We start from the raw sequence: 21,837 nt of genomic DNA, 5'->3' as shown, positions 1-21,837 counted from the left end.
TGCTAGATGAGGATCTAGCTTTACATGGATGGGAGGGTGGGTCAGGTATGTCAGGAGTGTTGATTGAACAGGATGGCGAGCACGAGGGTGTTCTATTTGGTGTTCTTGGAGGTGCTTTGATGGAAGCGGGCAGTATGCCATGGGGTGCATGGAATAATAGAAATATGCTACTGGCGGTTTGGGTATGCAGTTGTCTATGTGCCCTGGTATCGCATTATGCAAGGGTGTTACAGGTGGATGGAAAGGGCCAATCCAAGGTGTTTGACCCTCGTGGGTGAATACAGGTAAAGCAAGGGGTTGGGCAACCCGCATGAATAAAGGTAGCGGGTACAAGATGCCAAGTTTTGTACATATGTTAGGTGGTTTTGTGGTGTGCAGAGAGTTTGTTTTGGGGTGGCAGTTTTTTAGTGCAATAAGCCTATTTGTGGTTGAACATGAATGTTCAACAAGGGGGTGGGCAATGATGGTGCAGCCAAAGTTGGTCGGCGCTATAAAGTGTGTTGTGCAGTGCAAAGGGTGCTAACAGGTGCATGGTAGAGGGCTAAAGCCAGTGTGGGAGACCTCAGCAAGACAGTGGCAACGAAAATGCATGCTTAAAATGTTTTTTTAGGCCAGGGGGCTTTCGAAGTGGGCTGATTGGGACGGCAAGTCAAAGTGTTCGAGATGCGTGGAATGTGCCCCGAAATGTGGTGTTCAAGATGCTCTAGAAGCTCGTCCAAACGGCTCGTCAAACGGAGCCCCGGTCTGCAAGATATTGCGGTTTAAAGCTGGAGTGTGTAGCAGATCCCCGACAGACAAGGTAGCTGGGGACAAGTGGCCCGGACTGATGTCAGTGCATATATGTGTAAAGCTCGAGTTACGGAGTATGCATGTCTTCTCGGATTGCGAATCGGAGCTATGGATAGAAAGTTATGGCCGTTTGAAGATTTTTCGGAGGCCGAGTCTGAGCCCACTTGACCACATTGGAGGATGTGTCGTCTTGCATATTTTGGGCCTCGCCAAGGTTCTCGATAATAGTGTGCGCTATGTGGAGTCAGCACGAGTCGACTGCACGTCAATCGGATACTCGGTCGGTCAAATACAGTGAGATGAAGTTGGGAGCCGTGGGTAGTGAAAGGCCACAGATGATTTTTTCCGTTTTGGGTTGCCTCGGATTGCGTACCTGGAAGAGTCGAGAAGCAATGGTGATTGTGTTGAAGCAAGTCGGCGATGCAAACTTCCATCCGGGCTTTGCGGGCTTGGCAGTAGGATATTGCGGCAGGGGTAAACTCAGTTTTTTTCCCTTTTTTGGATGTGTTGTCCGAGGCTAGCGTGACATTGGGTGGTGGGCGAGAGCTAGAATTGGAAATTAGTCGGCTAAGTTCCCATGCGACGTGGCTGAAAAAATCTTATTTGGAGAATCCGTGCACACAAAAGCACCGACCATGTGGGAAACAAACACATGAACCTCCTTGGTTGTAATAAATAAAAGAAGCAAAGTTTGCCTTGGCTGGAGTTGGAAAAAAAGAAAGGGAAGGAAACTCAAAGGCTAAAAAAAAGAGGAAAGGTAGAGGGAAAGCCCAAGGAGCAGTAGCACCGGGCTTCATTGCCCAAAAAAGCATGTTTTTATTTTTTTCTTTTGCCTTGGAAAAGAAGGAGAGAGAAGGGCAGCGGGCTTGAGTTTTTTGGGGGCCTTGGCTTTGGAGCTGAGAGAAAGAAAGAGGAAGGAGGAGAAGAAGAGGAGAAGGGATTTTCTTGTGTACGCTTGGCGAATCGAAGCCCCACGAGAGGAAGGAGCTTCTTGGCGAAGGAAAAGGGAAGGAAAAAACTTCATACGCTCGCGCTCGGCGGTCGAAGCCGAGATGCATGGTCCGTGAAGCGGCGCGGAAAAAGCAAGCACCTAGCAGAGGAAAAGGCCTTCAAGGGCTCGCTCGTTAGAAGCTGGGGAAAGCTCACGAGGAGCAGGTCTCATGGAAACCTTTGTGTACGGCTGGAGTTGGGCTCGCCCTTTGTGCTTTTTCTAGTTTGAGCCGGTTGCGGCGACGGTGTTGTACCTATTTCTGGTGTGAATGAAGAAGAGAAGCCCCCATTGCGTTTGATTTTGGTGTCGTATCGCCCCCCTTTTCCCCTTGCTCTTCGGCTCTCGTGTGTGTGCGTGCGGGTGTGTGTGGCAAATGTGTGCCGCCCCGACGAAGTGTTGCAGAGAGAGAGAGAGAGTGCCTGTGGCGTTTTGAGCGTGTGGGAGAGCGTAAAAGCTACTGCATTGAGGTGCGCGGGTTGTGTGAGTTAGTGTGTGTCTATGTGAGCGCGTGTGCGTGCGTGGTTTGGTGAAAAGAGCAAGTCGAAGGTGCTCGCAAAGTGGATTGGGGTGCAGTGTGTGCCCTGGGCTATAGGAGGCATTCCGTGTTGGCGCGCTGGGTGTGCTCCCCATTCCCCCTCTCCAACGTTGTGGTCAGCTCTTGCGTGGACGGTATGATACTTTTTGGTCAACTGCTTTTGGACCTGGAGGCATCCAGTGTGGGGTATGTATGATTATTGCGGATTCTTTGCAACAGGCCATTGTGGGCAAAGGGATTATTGTGCCAGGCAGGGCTCAGTGGATTACTATGCAGGTTCAGGGTTGCCTTGTGGGCTTCTTGAACATCTATGCGCCCAATGTGGCGAGTGCTCGAGCAGAGTTTTGGTCACAGATAGTTGAGTCTCTGCCACAGGCAGAACACTTGTGCATAGGGGGCGACTTCAACATGTTGGAGGACCCTTCTAACAGGATTGGTGGTAGCCACGCTACTGTTGATGGAGTTGAGTTGGCAGCTTGGGAGAGGTTTTGTATGACTCTGAGGGTCTCAGATGTATGGCAGCACTCTAGTTTTGTGAGGCCCCTAGACAGCCTTGCCTTCTCTCGTTCGGACCGCAGAGTGGGAGGAGTGAATCTATCGCAGATAGATCGCTTCTACACTAGTGACCACTTCAGTGACTTGGGAGGGATAGGAAGCATTCTGGCAAGGACTTCCTTCTCGGGCCATGCACGAGTGATCCTCATAGTGGCAGACCGGCAGAGGAGAGGGAGCACGATGCTTCGCATCCCAGAGAGGGTCTTGCAGGACTCTGCATTCAGAGAGCGAGTAGAGGCTCTTTGGACAGAGAGCTTGGACAGGCACGATTCTCCTGCTAACAGAGTGGCCTCAGGACTAGCTCAGATTAGTCGTTTCTTTCTCCAAGAGTCTTTGGCTCGCTGGGCTGCAGCAAGAGAGGAGGAGCACCGTCTTAGACGGGGCATTGCTTCGTTGCAGAGGATGCACGAGCAACATCTAGACAGTCCTTGGTTGAAGGAGCAACTACAGCATGCTCGCCAGGAGCTTGTTAGCAGAGAGGAGCAGCAACATGAGTTTGCTTTCCATCGATAGGCATCTCAGTGGACACAGGTGGGCGACAGAGTGATTGGTGCTTTCTTCGAGGCAGTGGGACCTCGGCATTCGCATGCCAAGGTCAGTCAGTTGAGGAGGCCCGACGGGTCAGTTGCTTCTAAGCCCGAGGATATGCGTGCAGTTGCTACTGACTTTTATCGTGAGTTACTGTCTGTAGAGCCTCAGTCAGAGCGTCAGGATGCGTGTAGGGAGCAGGTGTGAGCACAGATGCCTTGCCTTGTGACTAAGGAGATGCATCAGAGGCTTGAGCTACCACTTCAGTTGGAGGAGCTGCACACGGCTCTTAGTGCCCTCCCCCGTGGTAGCTGCCCAGGTGAGGATGGGTTGACTCCCAGTTTTTTCTTGGAGTACAGGGACTTGCTTGGCCCAGATCTCTGTAGTGCTTTTCAGTACATCTTGCACACAAAAGTGATGCCTGACAGCATGAGTGAGGGCTTGATCTACCTCATTCCCAAGGAGGGTGGCTCCTTGGATGAGATTCGACAGTGGCGCCCCATCACCATCCTCAACTCAGCCTACAAAATTCTTGCCAAGGCTCTGAGTTTGAGGATCCAGCCACTTCTAGAGAGCCTTATACATGGGACTCAGACAAGTTTTGTCAAGGGACGCAGTATCCTTGACAATATCTTTACTTTTTGGGAGGCTTCTGCCCTAGCGTGGCTCCGTGGTGAGGACCTGGTGATTCTTCTTCTCGATTTTGAGAAGGCATACGACAGAGTTGACTGGGACACTCTAGAGGGCACTCTTCGCAAGATGGGCTTCTCAGATGCTTGGATCAAAGGGGTGTCAGCTTTGTACACTCAGGCTCACAATCAGATACTTTTGGCACGAGGTAGAGGTGATCGCTTCATGCTCACACGTTCGGTCAGATAGGGCTATCCTCTTGCCCCCTTCCTCTTTCTATTCTATGCGGAGGCTGTAGCAGGGCTACAGTGTCACTTCACAGGACATACAGTTGGACAGTGGGTTACACTGGGACTGGTTCACACTGGACGGACCCTCTGGACGGACGTCTGGTCTGGGAGTGACACGTGGCAGGGTACCTACCGACGACCGACGGTGGCCTAGTGGACCTCGTGGCCAGGTCACCACATGGCTGTTGGTGGCGGTGATGATGCCTTCAACACCTTCTTCAGTGAGACGAGATGGGAGCGGGAAAGCATGTTCCTCGAGCTGTGTTTGTTGATTTAGAGCCCACTGGGATTAATGAACCAACCTTGTTACTTACCCAAGAATTCACTTCATGCTTTCATCATATGCCCCAGTGATTTCGGCAGCTAAGGCCTATCATGAGCAGTTGTCCGTTGCAGAGATAACCAACGCATTTGAGCCATCGTCAATGATGGCAAAATGTGATCCTTGTCATGGTAAATACATGGCATGTTGCACAAAGGGGCAGAGAAATTTTGTGTAATCCTATCACAGCAGCAAGTTTATGAACCTTTTTGGCTGTTTCCTTGGGGCTTTCAAGCATTCACCTGGTTGCCATCACAATGCCGTTAATGCTTTTCGTTTTGCCATTAAGATGGAGCTTAACCGCATCGCGTTATTACTCGAGCTTCTGATCATCCCTCTTTTCGACAATTTCATCTGCAAGTGCGGACCAGGTCATTTTCTTCTCACTATAGTTACGGAGGATAAAGATGCGTTGGATCCAAACCGAGCATATCTCTTTGCTGAGGAGCCTCAGTCTATTTTGCCGATTGGGATTCTTGGACTATGCAATCATATTGGGTTCTTGCCTATTCAAAGGCTTAAGGCGTTGCAAGCAGGACAGTGTTTTACTCCACTTTTGAGGCATGTAAGGTCATGGTTGGGCCTAGCACCTGCTTCAAGAAATGTACGGATGCAGCACCTAGTGGTTTTCTTTCACAGTTTTTTCAGTATTCCTCTCACCGAGACGGTAAGCGGTCTTGTGGCGGGCAACCTGTAGCAGGGCTACAGTGTCACTTCACAGGACATACAGTTGGACAGTGGGTTACACTGGGACTGGTTCACACTAGACGGACCCTCTGGACGGACGTCTGGTCTGGGAGTGACACGTGGCAGGGTACCTACCGACGACCGACGGTGGCCTAGTGGACCTCGTGGCCACTTCACCACATGGCTGACATTTATGAGCCGTTGGTGGCTCTTTACGGTGGTACATATGAGTAGTACCGATCGGTTATCTTATCATTTTTCTTCACCTTTGGTCCAGCATCGTCGAGAGGGCAGTGAGTCTTACACAGAGCACTGCTTCACCATCCCTGCACATCTGAGCCTCGACACCCCATTTGTACCTGTGAGTCCTGGGCTGGAGCTAAGTGTGCTGCCACGCCACAGTCTGTACATGGTTCTTTGAGCTAGTCGAGTCCACATGTTCTGGTCCACTGTTGTGTCTCTGTTGTTATCCATTGTTCCTGTGTTTCATTCTGTTTGAGAGAGTTTCCATTTGTTTGAGTGAGATTGTCACGCACATTGCACTGAGGGGCACCCACACTGTAAAGAGCACGACACATTATCCGCGCTACAGGTGCTCTCCTTTTGGCGATCACGATGGGATCTCAACTGAAATCTCATTCTGTGAGGTGCAAATCTTGAAGCTAGTTCGGTTTATCTAGCTTCGCCTACCTTCGCCAACCTTGCCTTGCACTGTTCTCCTCTCGCCTAGTCCAACTGGTCTAGTCTCCTCTCGCCTGGTCCAACTGGTCTAGTCCTCTCTCGCCCTGGTCCAACCTGTCCTCGTCCCTGGTCTAGACCTCCTCGACCCTGGTCTAGTCCTCCTCGTCCCTGGTCTCGTCCCTGGTCCAACCGGGTCTAGTCACTTACCTGGTCTGGTCTGGTCTGGTCTGGTTTGGTGGAGTCTAGACCTGTCACAAGTTTTCTTGCCCCAAGCTTGGTTGGATTGGTGGTCACTGCATGACACATACAAGGAGGTCAATCGAGCGTCAACGCGCACTACTGAGCCCTCTGAAGTACTATCATAGAAGACGACCTTTGACACCTTGTAGAAATCCTTCAACCTCATCACCTATACCTCCACATACCACATCACCCATTCCTTCATCAGGTTCCCCATCTTCCCGATCACCTTCTCTAGTAAAGCTCTCTCCTATTCTGATACAGCAAGCTATAGAGCAACAGGCTCAGCAAGGAATCATGGAGCCACTAGCTAGTGTTTTGGCCAAGGTAAACATCAAGTTCCCTACCTTCAAAGGGCTTTCTTCAGAAGATGCTGACGACCATGCAAGAAGATTTGTATCTCTCTGTAGGGGACAACAGAGAAGATGCTTATTTGGTACTATTTCCATCCACCTTGGATGGCCTAGCAGATAAATGGTACAACCAATTTGCAGAGAACCATTTTGCAACTTGGGCAGCCTTAAGACAGCAGTTCTGTGCAGCGTTCAGGCCGGGTGACTACCAGGAGAAGGTGTTGGATGAGTTGGCCAACATGGTGCTCAAGCCAGAGGAGACTTTTGCAGAGCTTATGACTAAAACTAAGTCGCTAGTGGCCAAGCTTCCCCAACAACCTGGTGAATTCATGGTTAAAAAGTGGGTGGAGAAGGGGCTTCCCAAAACTTCTCAGCAAAAACTCCGAGAGAGTCTCCGACCCGACGCCACTCTCGAGGAGTTCATCGCAGCTGCTACTAGGATAGAGGGGGCTAGGAAGCTGTTCAACAACTCTCCTCACATAGATACTCCCTCTGTGTTCTCGGAAGGTAGTTCTGCTGATCCTTCAACTCTAGAAGAGCTCAAGTGTCAGCAAGAGAATAAGGCTACGGTTTGGTGTAGCACATGCCGCTCTCCAGGGCACCCTCCACAGGAATGCCCCCTTCGGGTTTACTGCCACTTCTGTGAAAAATCTGGACATGAGGACAAGGACTGTTACTACCTCAAGGGATTGCGACAAATACAACAAAGTCTTGGTCCTACTCTTCAACAAGGGCCAGCACCTGCATCTAACATGGTTTCTCCTTGTGGCCATCCACACCATATGCCACCTTTGCTGACAGCCCCTCCTATGCAAGGTATGCCAAGTACTTTTCCATCTCAGAGCTTTTATCATACCCCTGCTCCCTCATCACCTCCTCAAAGCTTCTATGCCTCCACCTCAAACTCAATGCACCAGGAGCAAGGACCACTTCGCCCTTCGACTCGCCCTTTGAATCGGCCCATTTTGTGCTACAGATGCGGGGAATATGGGCATTACCAAAGCAAATGCCCCCTGCCAGAAGGGTCCCCTCCTTGCCGTCATTGCCCTGAAACGAAGGATCACTACAATAAGGATTGCCCTAAACTTCGTGCATCCACGGCTTCGAACTCAAGTCAAAGCCAGAATGAATTCGCCTTTCCCAAGCTCAACTTGATAGCAGTGCGCACTGTTTCTCAGCCACCCCCTTCTACCCACGTGGTTATCCCTCAAAATAAGCCGTCGCAGTTGGCAGAGGAGCCATCAGGCGTCCTCACCCAGGCCCAAAGAGCCGCTCTCGGTCTTAGCATTCCATCAAGTTCAACTCCCCCACACATTGTCACACCTGTGGATACCCTGCCTGCAGCTGTAAACAAGCCATCCCCCAGTGCCATGAAGGAATCCAAATCCTTGCTCTCAGATATTGATGAAGCTTTCTTGGAAGCAGTTTCCGATCTACAGAAGATCAAGGTACCAGAGGAACAACAGGTAGAACAGGAAAAGCTTACAGCAGAGACAGTCTTGAAGAACACCTTCAGACAAGTGTCCCTCTATGACATGCTGCGGCTAGATGCAAGTTTTAGAAGTGACACCCTTGCTGTTATTCAGTCACTTTATCCTGGAGCAGGTCCTAGTGGCGGGCACCTCCCAGTGCGACCATCAGAGTCCTATATGATATCGAATCCCGCTGCTCCACTCACTGATTATAGAAGCCCTCGCCTGATAGTGTCCGTTTTGGGTCGGAAATTCTCAGGAGTGATAGTGGATGGTGGATCTAGCATCAACCTGATGCCCGAGTTCACTATGTTAGCTCTAGGTCTACAGCCTACTCGCCCTACTCCCTTCACAGTTACATTGGCCGACCAGCGAACAGTCTACCCAGTGGGCATAGTGGACAATGTGCCTCTGCAGGTACAAAACTTTACTTTTAACTTGGATTTTGTGGTGGTTCGTCTTCCCCAGGTTGAGGGCGGATTTCCCTTGCTTATTGGAAGACCCTGGCTGCGACACACTAAAGCACCCCACGATTGGGGAAATGATGCAATGTGGATACATAATTCTGGCTCCTCGATGCAACCCATTCTCTTAGAAGGTGGTATGGATCCCGTGGTGCAGCAAGTTTCTTTGTCAATGGAAACCAAACCTAAACAAGAACAGCCTATTACACCTGAAGGGTCAGATGAAGATCTGCTCGAGTGGTTGGAGGCCACAAAATCTATGCCTTGTTATGGAGTCTCTATTCACTCTTCGCCTGAAAGAACACCCTCTTCAAATGATTCCACAGTAACTAAATCTAATGTGCCACCTGAGCCTATGAAGAAGAATAGCAGCAGTAAGAAACCTCCTCTACAGGAGTTCACCCCCCCTAAAACATCAACCCTTTTGGTGTCTGCTTCTTTGACCAGAAGAAAGCTCTCCTCTGTGTCTAGCAAACTCCCTTCTCAGAGCCCGTCCTACAAGATGAATTCCAAGATCTTGATAGCTGTATTGCTCCTGATAGTTGGGTGCTCTTTGTTTGCCACTATCTACCCTCTGTCCCTCACCCTCCCTCCCCCTCTCCCCCTCGCCCTCGCCCTACTCTCCCCCTCGCCTAGTCCCCATCACTACCCTCGCCCCCGCCCTAAGTCCCTCCCCCTTGCCCACTCACCCCTACCCAACCTTCATTCACCCTACCCTTCCTCTCTCATCCCTTCCCAATCCACATCCAATTGGCCCCTACCCAATCCCCTCGCCCCTACCCTCTCCAATTGGTCCATACCCAATCCCAATCCCCTCGCCCCTACCCTCTCCAATTGGTCCATACCAAATCCCAATTCCCTCGCCCCTACCCAATCCAATCGGTCCCTACCCTCTCGAATTGGTCCCTACCCTCTCCAATCGGTCCCTACCCTCTCCCATTGGCCCCTACCCAATCCACTTGGCTCCCACCCCCTTATGCCCTCGCCCCTACCCTCCCCTCACCCCTCACCCCTACTCACCCCTACTCACCCCCCCCCCCCCCCCCCCCCCCCTCTCGCCCCTACCCACCCCCTTAAGTCCTCGCCCCTACCTACCCCCTCTCGCCCCTACCCTCCCCTCCCTTGCCCTCGCCCCTACCCACCCCTTCACCCTCCCCCCTCCCCCCAACCCTCCCCCTCACCTCCCCTCGCCCCTACCCACTCCCCCTTCCCCCTCGCCCCTATCTAGCCCTCCCTCCCCACCCTCGCCCCTACCATCCCCCCCTCGCCCCTACCCACCCCCTCCCTTGCCTCGGCCCTGACCAGCCCCCCTGGTCAGACTGGCATCCAGGTCAAAATGCTTGCTGCGAGCTCTATCCAGATGGACAGATGCCCAATAACAAGACTCTTGGTGGCGGTGATGATGCCTTTAACACCTTCTTCAGTGAGACGAGATGGGAGCGGGAAAGCATGTTCCTCGAGCTGTGTTTGTTGATTTAGAGCCCACTGGGATTGATGAACCAACCTTGTTACTTACCCAAGAATTCACTTCATGCTTTCATCATATGCCCCAGTGATTTCGGCAGCTAAAGCCTATCATGAGCAGTTGTCCGTTGCAGAGATAACCAACCCATTTGAGCCATCGTCAATGATGGCAAAATGTGATCCTCGTCATGGTAAATACATGGCATGCTGCACAAAGGGGCAGAGAAATTTTGTGTAATCCTATCACAGCAGCAAGTTTATGAACCTTTTTGGCTGTTTCCTTGGGGCTTTCAAGCATTCACCTGGTTGCCATCACAATGCCGTTAATGCTTTTCGTTTTGCCATTAAGATGGAGCTTAACCGCATCGCGTTATTACTCGAGCTTCTGATCATCCCTCTTTTCGACAATTTCATCTGCAAGTGCGGACCAAGTCATTTTCTTCTCACTATAGTTATGGAGGATAAAGATGCGTTGGATCCAAACCGAGCATATCTCTTTGCTGAGGAGCCTCAGTTTGTTTTGTCGATTGGGATTCTTGGACTATGCAATCATATTGGGTTCTTGTCTATTCAAAGGCTTAAGGCGTTGCAAGCAAGACAGTGTTTTACTCCACTTTTGAGGCATGTAAGGTCATGGTTGGGCCTAGCACCTGCTTCAAGAAATGTACGGATGCAGCACCTAGTGGTTTTCTTTCACAGTTTTTTCAGTATTCCTCTCACCGAGACGGTGAGCGGTCTTGTGGCGGGCAACCTGTAGCAGGGCTACATTGTCACTTCACAGGACATACAGTTGGACAGTGGGTTGCACTGGGACTGGTTCACACTGGACGGACCCTCTTGGACGGATGTCTGGTCTGGGAGTGACACGTGGCAGGGTACCTACCGACGATCGACGGTGGCCTAGTGGACCTCGTGGCCAGGTCACCACATGGCTGACATTTATGAGCCGTTGGTGGCTCTTTACGGTGGTACATATGAGTAGTACCGGTCGGTTATCTTATCATTTTTCTTCACCTTTGGTCCAGCATCATCGAGAGGGCAGCGAGTCTTACACAGAGCACTGCTTCACCATCCCTGCACATCTGAGCCTCGACACCCCATTTGTACCTGTGAGTCCTGGGCTGGAGCTAAGTGTGCTGCCACGCCAGAGTCTGTACATGGTTCTTTGAGCTAGTCGAGTCCACATGTTCTGGTCCACTGTTGTGTCTCTGTTGTTATCCATTGTTCCTGTGTTTCATTCTGTTTGAGAGAGTTTCCATTTGTTTGAGTGAGATTGTCACGCACATTGCACTGAGGGGCACCCACACTGTAGAGAGCACAACACATTATCCGCGCTACAGACGCGATGAGCAGGTTTTTGGTGTCGCAACAGGTTGGTCTTCGGGGCTTAGCACTCCCTATTCGGGGAGATGAGCTTCTGGACGCTGAGTTTGCCGACGACTCAGCCTTGTACTTAGATGGCCGGGAGGCCAACCTTCACAAGTGTGAGCAGGCTCTTGAGACCTTCTGTTGTGCATCTGGCACACTGATCAACTGGAGAAAGACACTGGCTTTCCTGGTTGGTAGTGCTCATGTGCCCGATTGGATGTCGGGAGAGGGTTTTAGGTGGATTCCCGCAGGGATTGCACTTCGGTACTTGGGCTGTCAGGTTGGTTTGGACTTGTCCCCCGAGCAGCAGATTGATCCCCTCCTCCTGTCTATTAGGAGGAAGTTGTTACACTGGAGCTCAGCACGACTTTCTTTGGCTGGCAGAGTAGTAGTGGCCAACCAGGTGTTGTTGGCGACTATGTGGTACATCACTTCTTGCTGGATCTTCTTGAGTTCTTGTATCAGCAAGGTAGAGAGGCTGATCAGGAACTTCATTTGGTAAGGACGTGACACTCAGATAGCCCGAGCCAAAGTGTCTTGGCAAGTCATCACTCTTCCTTGTTCACAGGGAGGGCTTGGGATGATTGACCCAGCACAGCACAGCGGAGCCCTTCTTGGGAAGTTCATAGTCAGAGGACTTCTTCCAGGTGAGGAGCCCTTGAAGGAGTTCTTGCTACAGTGGCTTTGTGCTAGGGTGCCTCAAGCTGGAGGCCCTTGGCGACCTTCGACCAGATGGATCTTCACAAAGATGCGTAGAGTTGGTTTGAGCAGGAGACTAGAGAACCGCTTCGCTGTGAGTTTGCTTCGATCTTGGGAGCACTTCCGGCGAGGCCTAGAGCAGCGATAGCCTACTTGCACGGAGGAGCGCCTACGACAGCCCCTTGTTTGGAACCCCATGGTTAGCACTCAGAGAGGCTACTTGGTTGGTAGTCGACCTCATGTTTCCTGGGGTCCCATGGCAACGGGTCCAGCGCGCTCTTTAGGTGACTGGTTAGAGTTTTCAGGCTTGTCAGAGCAGGTGCAGGGTTTCCAGCTACAGGACATGAGAGGGGTGCAGAGCATGTGCCAGGACATCTCAGAGGCAGTTCTAGCTCAGTGGCTCACACCTCTCGAGCCAGTAGCACCCAGGTGGATGGGAGCCTTCACACGACCAGAGGTTCTCATCTTAGTCCGAGCCTGCTCAGAGACTGTTCCATCCCTGTTCTTCGAGCTACACGGTAAGGGACGCCTACAGCGAGTTGCAGTAGAGGCCCCGCAGGTGGCATAGTGCTGTTTTCAGAGGATCCGAGTGGTGGGCATCTGTGGGAGGACGTGTCATCGATCCTGACCCAGCAACTCTTGAGACTGGACACTAGAGACTGTGGGCTTGGGAGTGCTATCCTCTGGCACGAGTACAGTGGGATCCTGGAGAGTGGCTTTGGAGGGACCCTTTCTCTTCCGCAAACCACCCAGGTGTCCCGTTTTTTCAGTACACTGTTCGATTGGGACGTCACATACTAGCAGCACAGAGAGAGGCCCGCCCCGCTGCAGCACCTCATTGGCATGGGGGAGCCAGAGAGGCTTTCCTTCGACTATGGCGTCCTGGGCCTTTCTACACCATGGTCCATTGTGTACTCCGATGGCACTACCGACCACCAGGGTGGCTTTTCCCTCCCCCCATTTCTTGATTTAGCCCCATTGTACATATGTTGGTTTTTCATTGAGAGAGTCTCCCCATCATGGTTGTTGTAGTCCTCTCTTGAAGAGGTGGTTGTAGCCCTATGGGCAGTTTCATTAACTAATAGAAGGATCTTTTTCTCGGAAAAAAAAAAGAACCATCATCCACTGCATTTTCTCGAGATCGTGTGTCGCTTTCCGAAGCCTGAGAGACAAGAGCCGGAGAAGAGAGTTCATCACCCATAGAAGAGGAATCATCATCATGATCACCAAGAAGAGGCAACTCTGGGGATAATGTGGAAGATTTGCCCCCTTTCAAGGAATATGCTCATCGAAGACCACATCTCGGCTCACCACAATCTCCTTCCTCTCTAGATCATAAAATCGATAGTCCTTGGAAAGAGTATTGTAGCCAACAGAAATCATTCAATAAACTTCCCCTATTGCTCCTTTCAAACATACACATAGGCATCGCTCCCAAAAATCCGACAACGGGAAACATCACGCTTTCTACCAGAGTAAGCCTCAAATTGAGTCTGTCGAGGGGGCGAAGTCATACGAGACCAGTTGTTGAGGGTATTGTAGCCCTTGGAAAGAGTATTGTAGCCAACAGAAATCATTCAATTGGACTTGTAGTCAACCTTCCCCCATTGCTCCTTTTGAACATAAACGTAGGCATCGCTCTTGAAAATCAGAAAACAGGAGACATCACGCTACGCTTTTTACGAGAGTAAGCTTCAATGAGTCTGTTGAGAGAGCAAAGTAGTAGGAGACCGGTTGAGAGTATGAGCATAGTAGCAACTATGTCAACCCAGAAGGTCTTTAATAGATCTCAATGCTCAAGCATAGTCTGCACCATCTCCATCACAGTCCTATTCTCTCCACCTTGTCCGCATGAATAGTCTTCACCTACTTGCTAGACTCCTTCTCCACAAGTGTATGTCATTTCTTGACGATCTCAAAAGCTTCGTCCTTGTGCATGAGAAAGTAAAGCAGTTAAAATCATCCACCCGCAACATAAACTATAAAACTTGATAGAAGGATGAAGTTTGCACAGGTCCATAAAGGTCGGTGTGAACCAACTCCAAAACCAACTCAGTGTATAGAGAGCTTTGGAATAGCCTCTCTATATTGCCTCACACAAATACACAAAGTGAATTTTCTTTGCTTACTCCCAACATCTCATAAGCCTTCTATCATTTGTTCACAAAATGTCACGTGCACATCTAACCCTATGTGCAAGTAGACAAGTTGTAACTCCTCCTTCTAGGGTTTAGGACACCCTAGTAAGTGTTCTCCCACCTTTGTGAGCCTTTTCAAAGGACGTGCATGTACAAGCACTTTAGATTAGTTGCATACCCTCTGAGCACTGCCAGTGTCTGCGAGGTGTAGGCACTGGGAGTGTTCCCATACTCTAGCACTAGTATCGCGCCTCGGTAGTTATCTGCATGTGAAGCACCTTATATCAATAAGTTCAACTTATTAATAAGTGACACCTGCAATAGAAGTCTTGGAGTGATTATTCAGCCATTGCTCGACCCCACCTTGGCAAGTTATGTAAGTGACCCTGAGGGTCACCCTTTTGATCAGTATAGTACCCACGGGCAGTCGCACCTTAGCACCATAGTAGCGTTTCCAACCCTCAGCACACCTAGCGTTTTCATCGGCATCCTCAGCATTTTCAGCTTCAACTAGAAGGTCAGTCCATCGTTTTTAGCCTTAACCACTAAATCAGCCCTAGCAAATTCCTTTGCCAGAAAAAAGCAGATTTCAGCCAAGGTACTAGCGTTTTTCAGTTTTTAGCATTGTCGTCATCGGATCAGCCTAATGTTACAAATCCAAGCCTGTCAACCTAGAATTTTCAGATTTCAGCCCCTTAGCCTCTCAAATCCCAGCATTCATTCCAAGATTCCATCAACATCTAGATCCATTGTATCAGCATTTGTGCAATCTAAAGCAAATAACCCTCAAGCAGTAGAGAGGGGAGAATTGGGAGGGGAGCTTAGGACCCCATCTGGCGTTTGTCTTCTCTCTCTCTCTATCACTCATCGAACCTTCAATCACAGTATTTGTCTTTCTTGTCTCTCCTTGTCTATTGCACAATCTCTTATGAAATAAAAGGAACCTTGTGCACATATTGAGCACTAATCCCGAGTTATCACCTTTAATTACTTCTATTGTACATAACATTGGTATTAGAGCTCTTTGGCAATGTTCGGTATCATCACTCACAAAAACAACCTAAAGAACCACATTAAAAAATTTGCTTGCTTGAGATTGCACGTAACCCAAGACAACTTGGGCATGTTGATCTCCCTAATCTATGATTTTGAAGAGTGGCACGTAACCCAGAAAAGAATGGCTTCTCTAGCCCTCCCTCGTTCCTCTATTCCACTCATCGAGAGCGGACCTTGCACATTGCGGTAGGCCAATCGATGTGAGGTGGGAAAAAGCAATCTTGGTGTGAGGACAAAGCCGCCAAGGGGTGCACACGCAAGAAGGAGTTGAGCTTGAATAAGAGTAAAGCATGATTACAAGCAGTACCAAGGGGTGTACCCGCAAGAAGGTGTGAGGACAAAGCCACCAAAGGGTGCACCCGCAAGGAGTTGAGCTTGAATAAGAGATAGAGCATAATTACAAGCAATACCAAGGATCCAGTACCACAGTTCCCCAAGTACCCAAGAAAACCAAGTACCCCAGTACTCATTGCATGGTCATCGCCAGAAGCAAAATGGATACTCTGCCTGAAGGTGATGCGATTGAAGTTGGCGAAGAAGTCACTACAACGGCACGGTCGTTCCCGGCTGCTACTCCATCCCCATCCTCGCCATGGATCGCACCAAACTCCATGGAGGCTTTGATGAAATCAATGATGGAGATGATGTTGCAACAAGAGGCTTAATTGAAAGGGAAAGAATGGCACTAGAGAGGGAACGCGAAGCTCATCGTCTAGTTGCTAAAGAAAAGAGGGTAGCTATGAAGCTATAACGTGAGACTCACAGAGACCTACAGATGCAAGAGTTGGTATACCAGTTCCTTTCCTCCAAAAGAGGCTGGTAAGTCATCACGCAGACTGGGTAGCCATGACAACTCCAACAATCCAATCACTGAAAAGTTGACTTTCAGTGTGTATGATGGTAAGATGAACGCATCCGTGATTTATTCTTGGTTGCATCAATTTAACGCTTACTTTGCTACTAACAAGAAAAGCAATACCAGTACAGTTTTGATAGCCGCTCTGTACTTGTCAGGCGGTGCCATTTATTAGTATCAAGTCTAGCAAGAGGCACAAATGGCCCAGCACCTTGAGCATACCATCGATGGCAAGCCACTATCTAATAGGTGGGTTGACTTCAAGGCTAAGCTCAAGGCTCGCTTTATGCCACCGCAATACCTTGATCAATTGAAAGAGGATTGGCGCGATCGCAAGCAAAATGGAACTCTTGTTATTTCTTTTCTAGCCTTATTTTGTAGATTGTTGTTCAATTGCATAAGTCAGACGAGTATCGCAAGGAGACTTTCCTTTTTAGTTTAGACAAGTACATCAAATACGATGTGAAAGTCTGTCGACCTACTGACTATAATGATGCTGTCAGGATCGCTCTCGAGCAAGAAATGAAGCACAACAAAGGTAAGCCTAAGGAGAACAAGTCCAATACCCCACAGAATCAACATAATCAGTAGAATGGTAAGAACCACAGTACCTCTTCTTCTTCTCAATTTTCCACTACACTGGAAGCAAAGGAATCACATAAGAAAGAAACCCATAGATCCCACATCTTCTGTTAGTGTCATGAATGAGCTAAGTAATGTGTCCCAAGTCTCTAATGATCATCCTGATGAATCTCACATTAAATGTTATGGTCATGTGAATGGTCAACGCATTGTGATCTTGTTTGATTCTAACAATATGCATGATGTGATTAGCAATTCTCTTGTAAAAAACACACGCTTAGAAGCTATTCCAACAGATCCCATTGCGGTTTCTAGATTTCCTCCTGGCATGTACTCTTCAATCACGCATGAATATCCTAGTGTGCAAGTCTCTACTCTGAAAGCACGTTTTGGTCGCAAGTTTGTTGTTTCTCGTCTCTCTCAATGTGCTATGATTTTCACCATTAAGTGGTTTTGTGAGATTGATCCACAAGTTAATTGGAAAGATAATAACGCTCACTCTCTCTCTCGTAAGGTATCTCTCTCGTGGTCATTCGCGATCAGCAGAGCATTTCTTCTATATCACTACTCTCTCACTCTCATGTTTTGAAAGGGATAAGACACGCAATCCAGTTGCATCTATCAGTACACACTTAAGCACTATAAAGAAGTATAGAAAAGAATCATTCAAGGCATGATAAGGAACTTCTATCTCATTCATTCTCTTAAGCATGAGAAGTATTTTTTATATGGTAGAGGTTTAATTGTTTGTACTGATCATCAAGCCCTCTAGCGGCTCCAGTCTATGCGTAGTGCACTTTGGAGTGACCATCAAGCTAGATGGTCCCAATCTGTTGGTTTGATTGAATATGTTCCAAGTAAAGCTAACCTAGTTGCAGATGCATTAAGTTGCAAAGGACCAGTCTTGACTCTTGAGTTGAGGTCCATAGTACCCATTCAAGAATATCTTTTGATAGCATGAAAATTCAGTACGCAGATTCCAAGTATCTCATTCGTGATAGTCTCTTGTATTTTTGTCATCGTCTTTGTGTGTTTCCTTCTCATAGGAAAGCTATATTGCACGATGCACATGATTCACTCACTAGAGGACACACACGCATGAATACCACTTTAGAAAAGGTAGAAAGACTGCATTAAAGGAATACACATTGTTTCACCATTGTAGATCGTGTCAATAAGTTTTGCATGCTAATTCTTGGCAGGTTTTAGCAACACAAGATTTTAGCATGTTTGTTCGTTAAGCATTGGTACTCCCGCTGTGGTTTGTCAAAGTCGAATGTGTTAGATAGAGATGTTAAGTTTAGGTAACATTTTTAGCAAGCACTGTTTTGAAATTTTCAGCACTCGAATCAAATTTTTCGTCTTCATTCCATCCACAGTCCTTTAGGATGCATAGTCCATTTGCAGTCATTAAAAAGATAAATGATGTATGTATGAAATTACGGTTGCGTAACTCATGGTCAATGCACAACGTTTCTTGGTTGAAGTTGTTACAGGGAGATCCCTCAAGGGAGATTCTTGAAGTGGACGAACCGGAGATCGTAGACAAAGCTGAAGTCAACGAGCCGGAGCGGATTTTCCTACATTGCTATTAGCATGGCTCAAAGAAGCAAGCACAGTAGTCCTTTTTGAAGTTCAAGTATCGCGCAAACCACGACGCAATGTGGGCCAATGAAGATTTCTTCACAGGTTACCCAGAGTTGTTGGCAAACTACAAGGAAGCCATGCAGCTCAGTACTAGTACCTCACCTTCAAAAGGGGGAGACGTCACATGCACATCTTACCCTATGTGCATGTGGACAAGTTGAAACTCCTTCTAGGATTTAGGACAGCCTAGGAAGTGTTTTGGCTCCTTTGTGAATCTGTTCGCAGGACATGTATGTCTAGGCACTTTGATTTAGTTACATACCTCTAATTGCACAGGAGCACCGCTAGTGTCAGCGAGGTGTAGGCACTTGGGAGTGTTCCCATAATCTAGCATTAGTATCGGGCCTAGGTAGTTATCTGCATGTGAAGCACCTGTAATCAGTAAGTTCAACTAATTAATGAGTGACACCTGCAATAGAAGTCGAAGAGTAATTATTCAGCCACTGCTCGACCCCACCTTGACAAGCTCTGCAAGTGACCCTGATGGTCACCTTTTCTTCGGTACAGCACCCATGGGCAGCAGCACCACAGTAGCGTTTCCAACCCTTAAAAACCTGGCATTCCATCAGCATCCCCAGCGCTTTTAGCCTCAACCAGCAGATCATCCCTAGCGCTTTCCTTCTTCTTCATCACCACCAGCAAATAGAAGATTTCAGCCAAGGTACTAGTCTTTTTCAGTTTTCAGCACAGTCATCATCAGGATCAGCCTAAAGTTGTAGATCCAAGCAAGTCAACCTAGCTGAAATCTGACACCTTATCCTCTCATATCCCAGCATTCATTGCAAGATCCCATCAGCGTCATCAGCATTGAGATCCATTGACTCAGCATTTGTACAATCTAAAGCAAATATCTAGCAATAGAGAGGGGGACCCTTGGAAGGGAGCTTGGGACCCCATCTGGTGTTAGTCTTCTTTCTCTCTCTATCACTCACAGAACTTTCACTCACACTATCTCTCTCTCCTTGTCTATTGCACAATCTCTCATGAAATAAAAGAAACCTTGTGTACGTGTTGAGCACTCATTCTCAGTTATCACCTTCAATCACTTCTGCTACACATGACAGAAAAAGCACAACGGAGAGCATCAACCTTTAAGTGGCCAAGCGAGATCATCTGTAGGAGAGCCTGTAAACCGAGGAAAGCCTGAGCTTGTAGAGACCATGCTCCACTGTGCCTCCTCTTACCTTTGTGTCGGAGTCAAGATCCCGAGTGGCAAGAGGATCCTCTCTAAAGACCACCTTCATGCCTAGCTTGCACACCTCATGCACCAATATAAGATGGAAGCCAAACTTTGGAACTAGAATACCTTGAAGGAATGCATCCCCCCTCTGCCGTCTGAAATCAGCTCCATAGTGCCCTCGCTTTAAATAGTTATTACCGATTTTTCGTCAATGAAGACAGAACCACAATGCCGTCGCGTGTTGGATAACAAATCCTTCGAAGGTGTCATCAAGTGCCAAGAAGCACCACTATCAAGGATCTAATATCAAGAGTCTCGAACTGCAAGAACTGTCTCAACCTCCAATGTCACAAGAGAGCCTCAAGTGTATCATCTCTGAAGAAGACAAAGACTCACCGACACGCTTTGGACACTTCTGCCAATAATGGCCTTTCTCTCCACAATTGTTGCAATACCGTTCAACTTTCCTCCTCCTCAGCATCCGTCTTTTTGTTGTTGTTGTTGTTGTTGTTGTTGTTGTTGTTGTTGTTGTTGTTGTTGTTGTTGTTGTTGTTGTTGTTGTTGTTGTTGCTACTGCTCTCCTTACCCTTTTGCTTCTTATTGTTGTTGGAGGAACTGGTCAAGGCTTCAGAGCCTCCTCCTCGCATTCAACCACTCCTAGTCCAATACCATTGGGACTATCTCTTCCCAAGTAATAGTGTTCAAGCGGCCACTGGTAATGAGGGAAGAATATGAATGGTCATATCCTCCAAATTGATCCTCTTGCCCTTATGAAGTATCTCCTACTAGAGTTCCTACATCTTGTGATGTGATCCCTTATGGTTGTCTGCTTAACATCCAAGGTCCATAATTGCACCTCCAGAGCAATGTGCTTCATCAGAGACCGTTGCATACAAACATGCCAGTTTGTAAATCCAAATTCCTCCTATCGGACTGGATTAGTAAAAACTCAAGCATTTAACTCTCTTTCAAGTTTCCACCCGCAAGCCAGATGGCTGGTTTCCATCTGCTCGATATTATTAAGAGTCACAAATTTGGGTGGCTTTTCATCCTTGTTAGCCACATTTTGCCCCCACAACCATGCACTTTGGAACCTTTGCTCCTCATCTCGGTGTTGAGATGCAGTTGAGCACCTAAGCACAATCTACCCTAAGGGCACTACGCTTGCACATGAGAAACAGGTCGAAAAAGGACGTAGAGCTTTTGAAAAAAGCTTTGGAGAAGAGTACAAAAGGAGTTCCTCTCGTCGGAGTGTGCAGCCAAAGTAGAGAGGAAAGAGACATGGCACAAGAGAGAGAAGAGAAAAAGGTGGACGGAAGGCTGATGAGTCCAATAATTCTAGATGGAAAACTCTACGCCACATATATAGTGAGCCAAGGTAAGGTTGGGCAAATATCTCTATTAAATACCACGAAGTGTGCCTGAGATCCCAATCTTGCAGATGTAAGGGTGGCCAACCCACAACCAAGGGCCAATGCACATGAAATGAGAAAGCCTGTGAAGCACGAGGAAAAGCATCTGGAAGGTGAACACAATGCTCTAACACCTGTCATTTCCGATCACTCAAGAAGCTGCAGCTGAGCTTTTTGCTGATATTCTCTAGCTTAATGGCCCACACACTGTTATAAGTTGATTAGGAAAATGCTTCACCATGCCTCATACTTGTTGGAAACATTTTGACTACATCTTTGCTTGTAAAGCTCTGAAAAACTTCCAATGCCTTTCAGGCGAGGCCACATCCATATCTACCAAAGTGTTACCAACGAAAGAGTGAGATTCGAGGCCCTCTCAAGCAATTTCATCATGTATTTCTTGGCCCTGTTCCACACACTTCAGCCCAGCACAACCCTTCAAAAGAACCTGCAAAGTGTATCTATCACTTTGAACATTATCATTTGCATGTATTGGTACAGGTTGAGGGCATGCTCGACTTCTGTTACTAAAGAAAGATGTCACTTGCAAACAAGCTATCTCATTGAGCAATAATATATGTAGTATTCACCAGCTACCACGACGGGCCCTTATGAGCATTGAAACAAACTTACTGCCACAATACATTGCCACTAGACAAAACCAATACATTGAAGCTAACCTGTCTGCACCCTTGCAGAAAAGAAAGATGTTATCTTCAGCATCCTTCACCACTACAGACATGCGTTTCCTTGCGCTGCTGAATTCCAAGAGCTCAAGTAGATTGTACTTCCTATGTGAGCACCAAAGGGAGATTCTTCCTTTATTAGTGCTGCATGATCAACTTGTGATAACTACTATGATTGATGACCCTGAATGATTTCTAGTAGCAGAATGTTT

At 48.2% G+C, this 21,837-nt stretch overlaps 1 protein-coding gene across 7 annotated transcripts in view; it reads right to left on the bottom strand.

The window, feature by feature from the left end:
- LOC147445236 (putative phospholipid-transporting ATPase 8) overlaps nucleotides 1-21,837 on the bottom strand; it is a 119,354-nt gene that overhangs the window by 44,885 nt on the left and 52,632 nt on the right. For 4 of the 7 annotated variants that reach the window (XM_086524796.1, XM_086524793.1, XM_086524790.1 and 1 more), the window contains one exon: nucleotides 21,620-21,769. The exons of 1 other annotated variant lie outside the window; for it this stretch is intronic. In XM_086524796.1, coding sequence (XP_086380922.1) covers nucleotides 21,620-21,769 — 150 coding nt within the window. The remainder of the gene's footprint in view (nucleotides 1-21,619; nucleotides 21,770-21,837) is intronic. 2 more of the 7 variants (XM_086524791.1, XM_086524795.1) reach the window with 1 other exon arrangement.

Source organism: Adiantum capillus-veneris, chromosome 12, assembly GCF_014529385.1.
Source record: "Adiantum capillus-veneris isolate H3 chromosome 12, ASM1452938v2, whole genome shotgun sequence".
Classification (NCBI taxonomy): domain Eukaryota; kingdom Viridiplantae; phylum Streptophyta; class Polypodiopsida; order Polypodiales; family Pteridaceae; genus Adiantum; species Adiantum capillus-veneris.
This window is presented reverse-complemented; position numbering and strand designations above follow the sequence as displayed.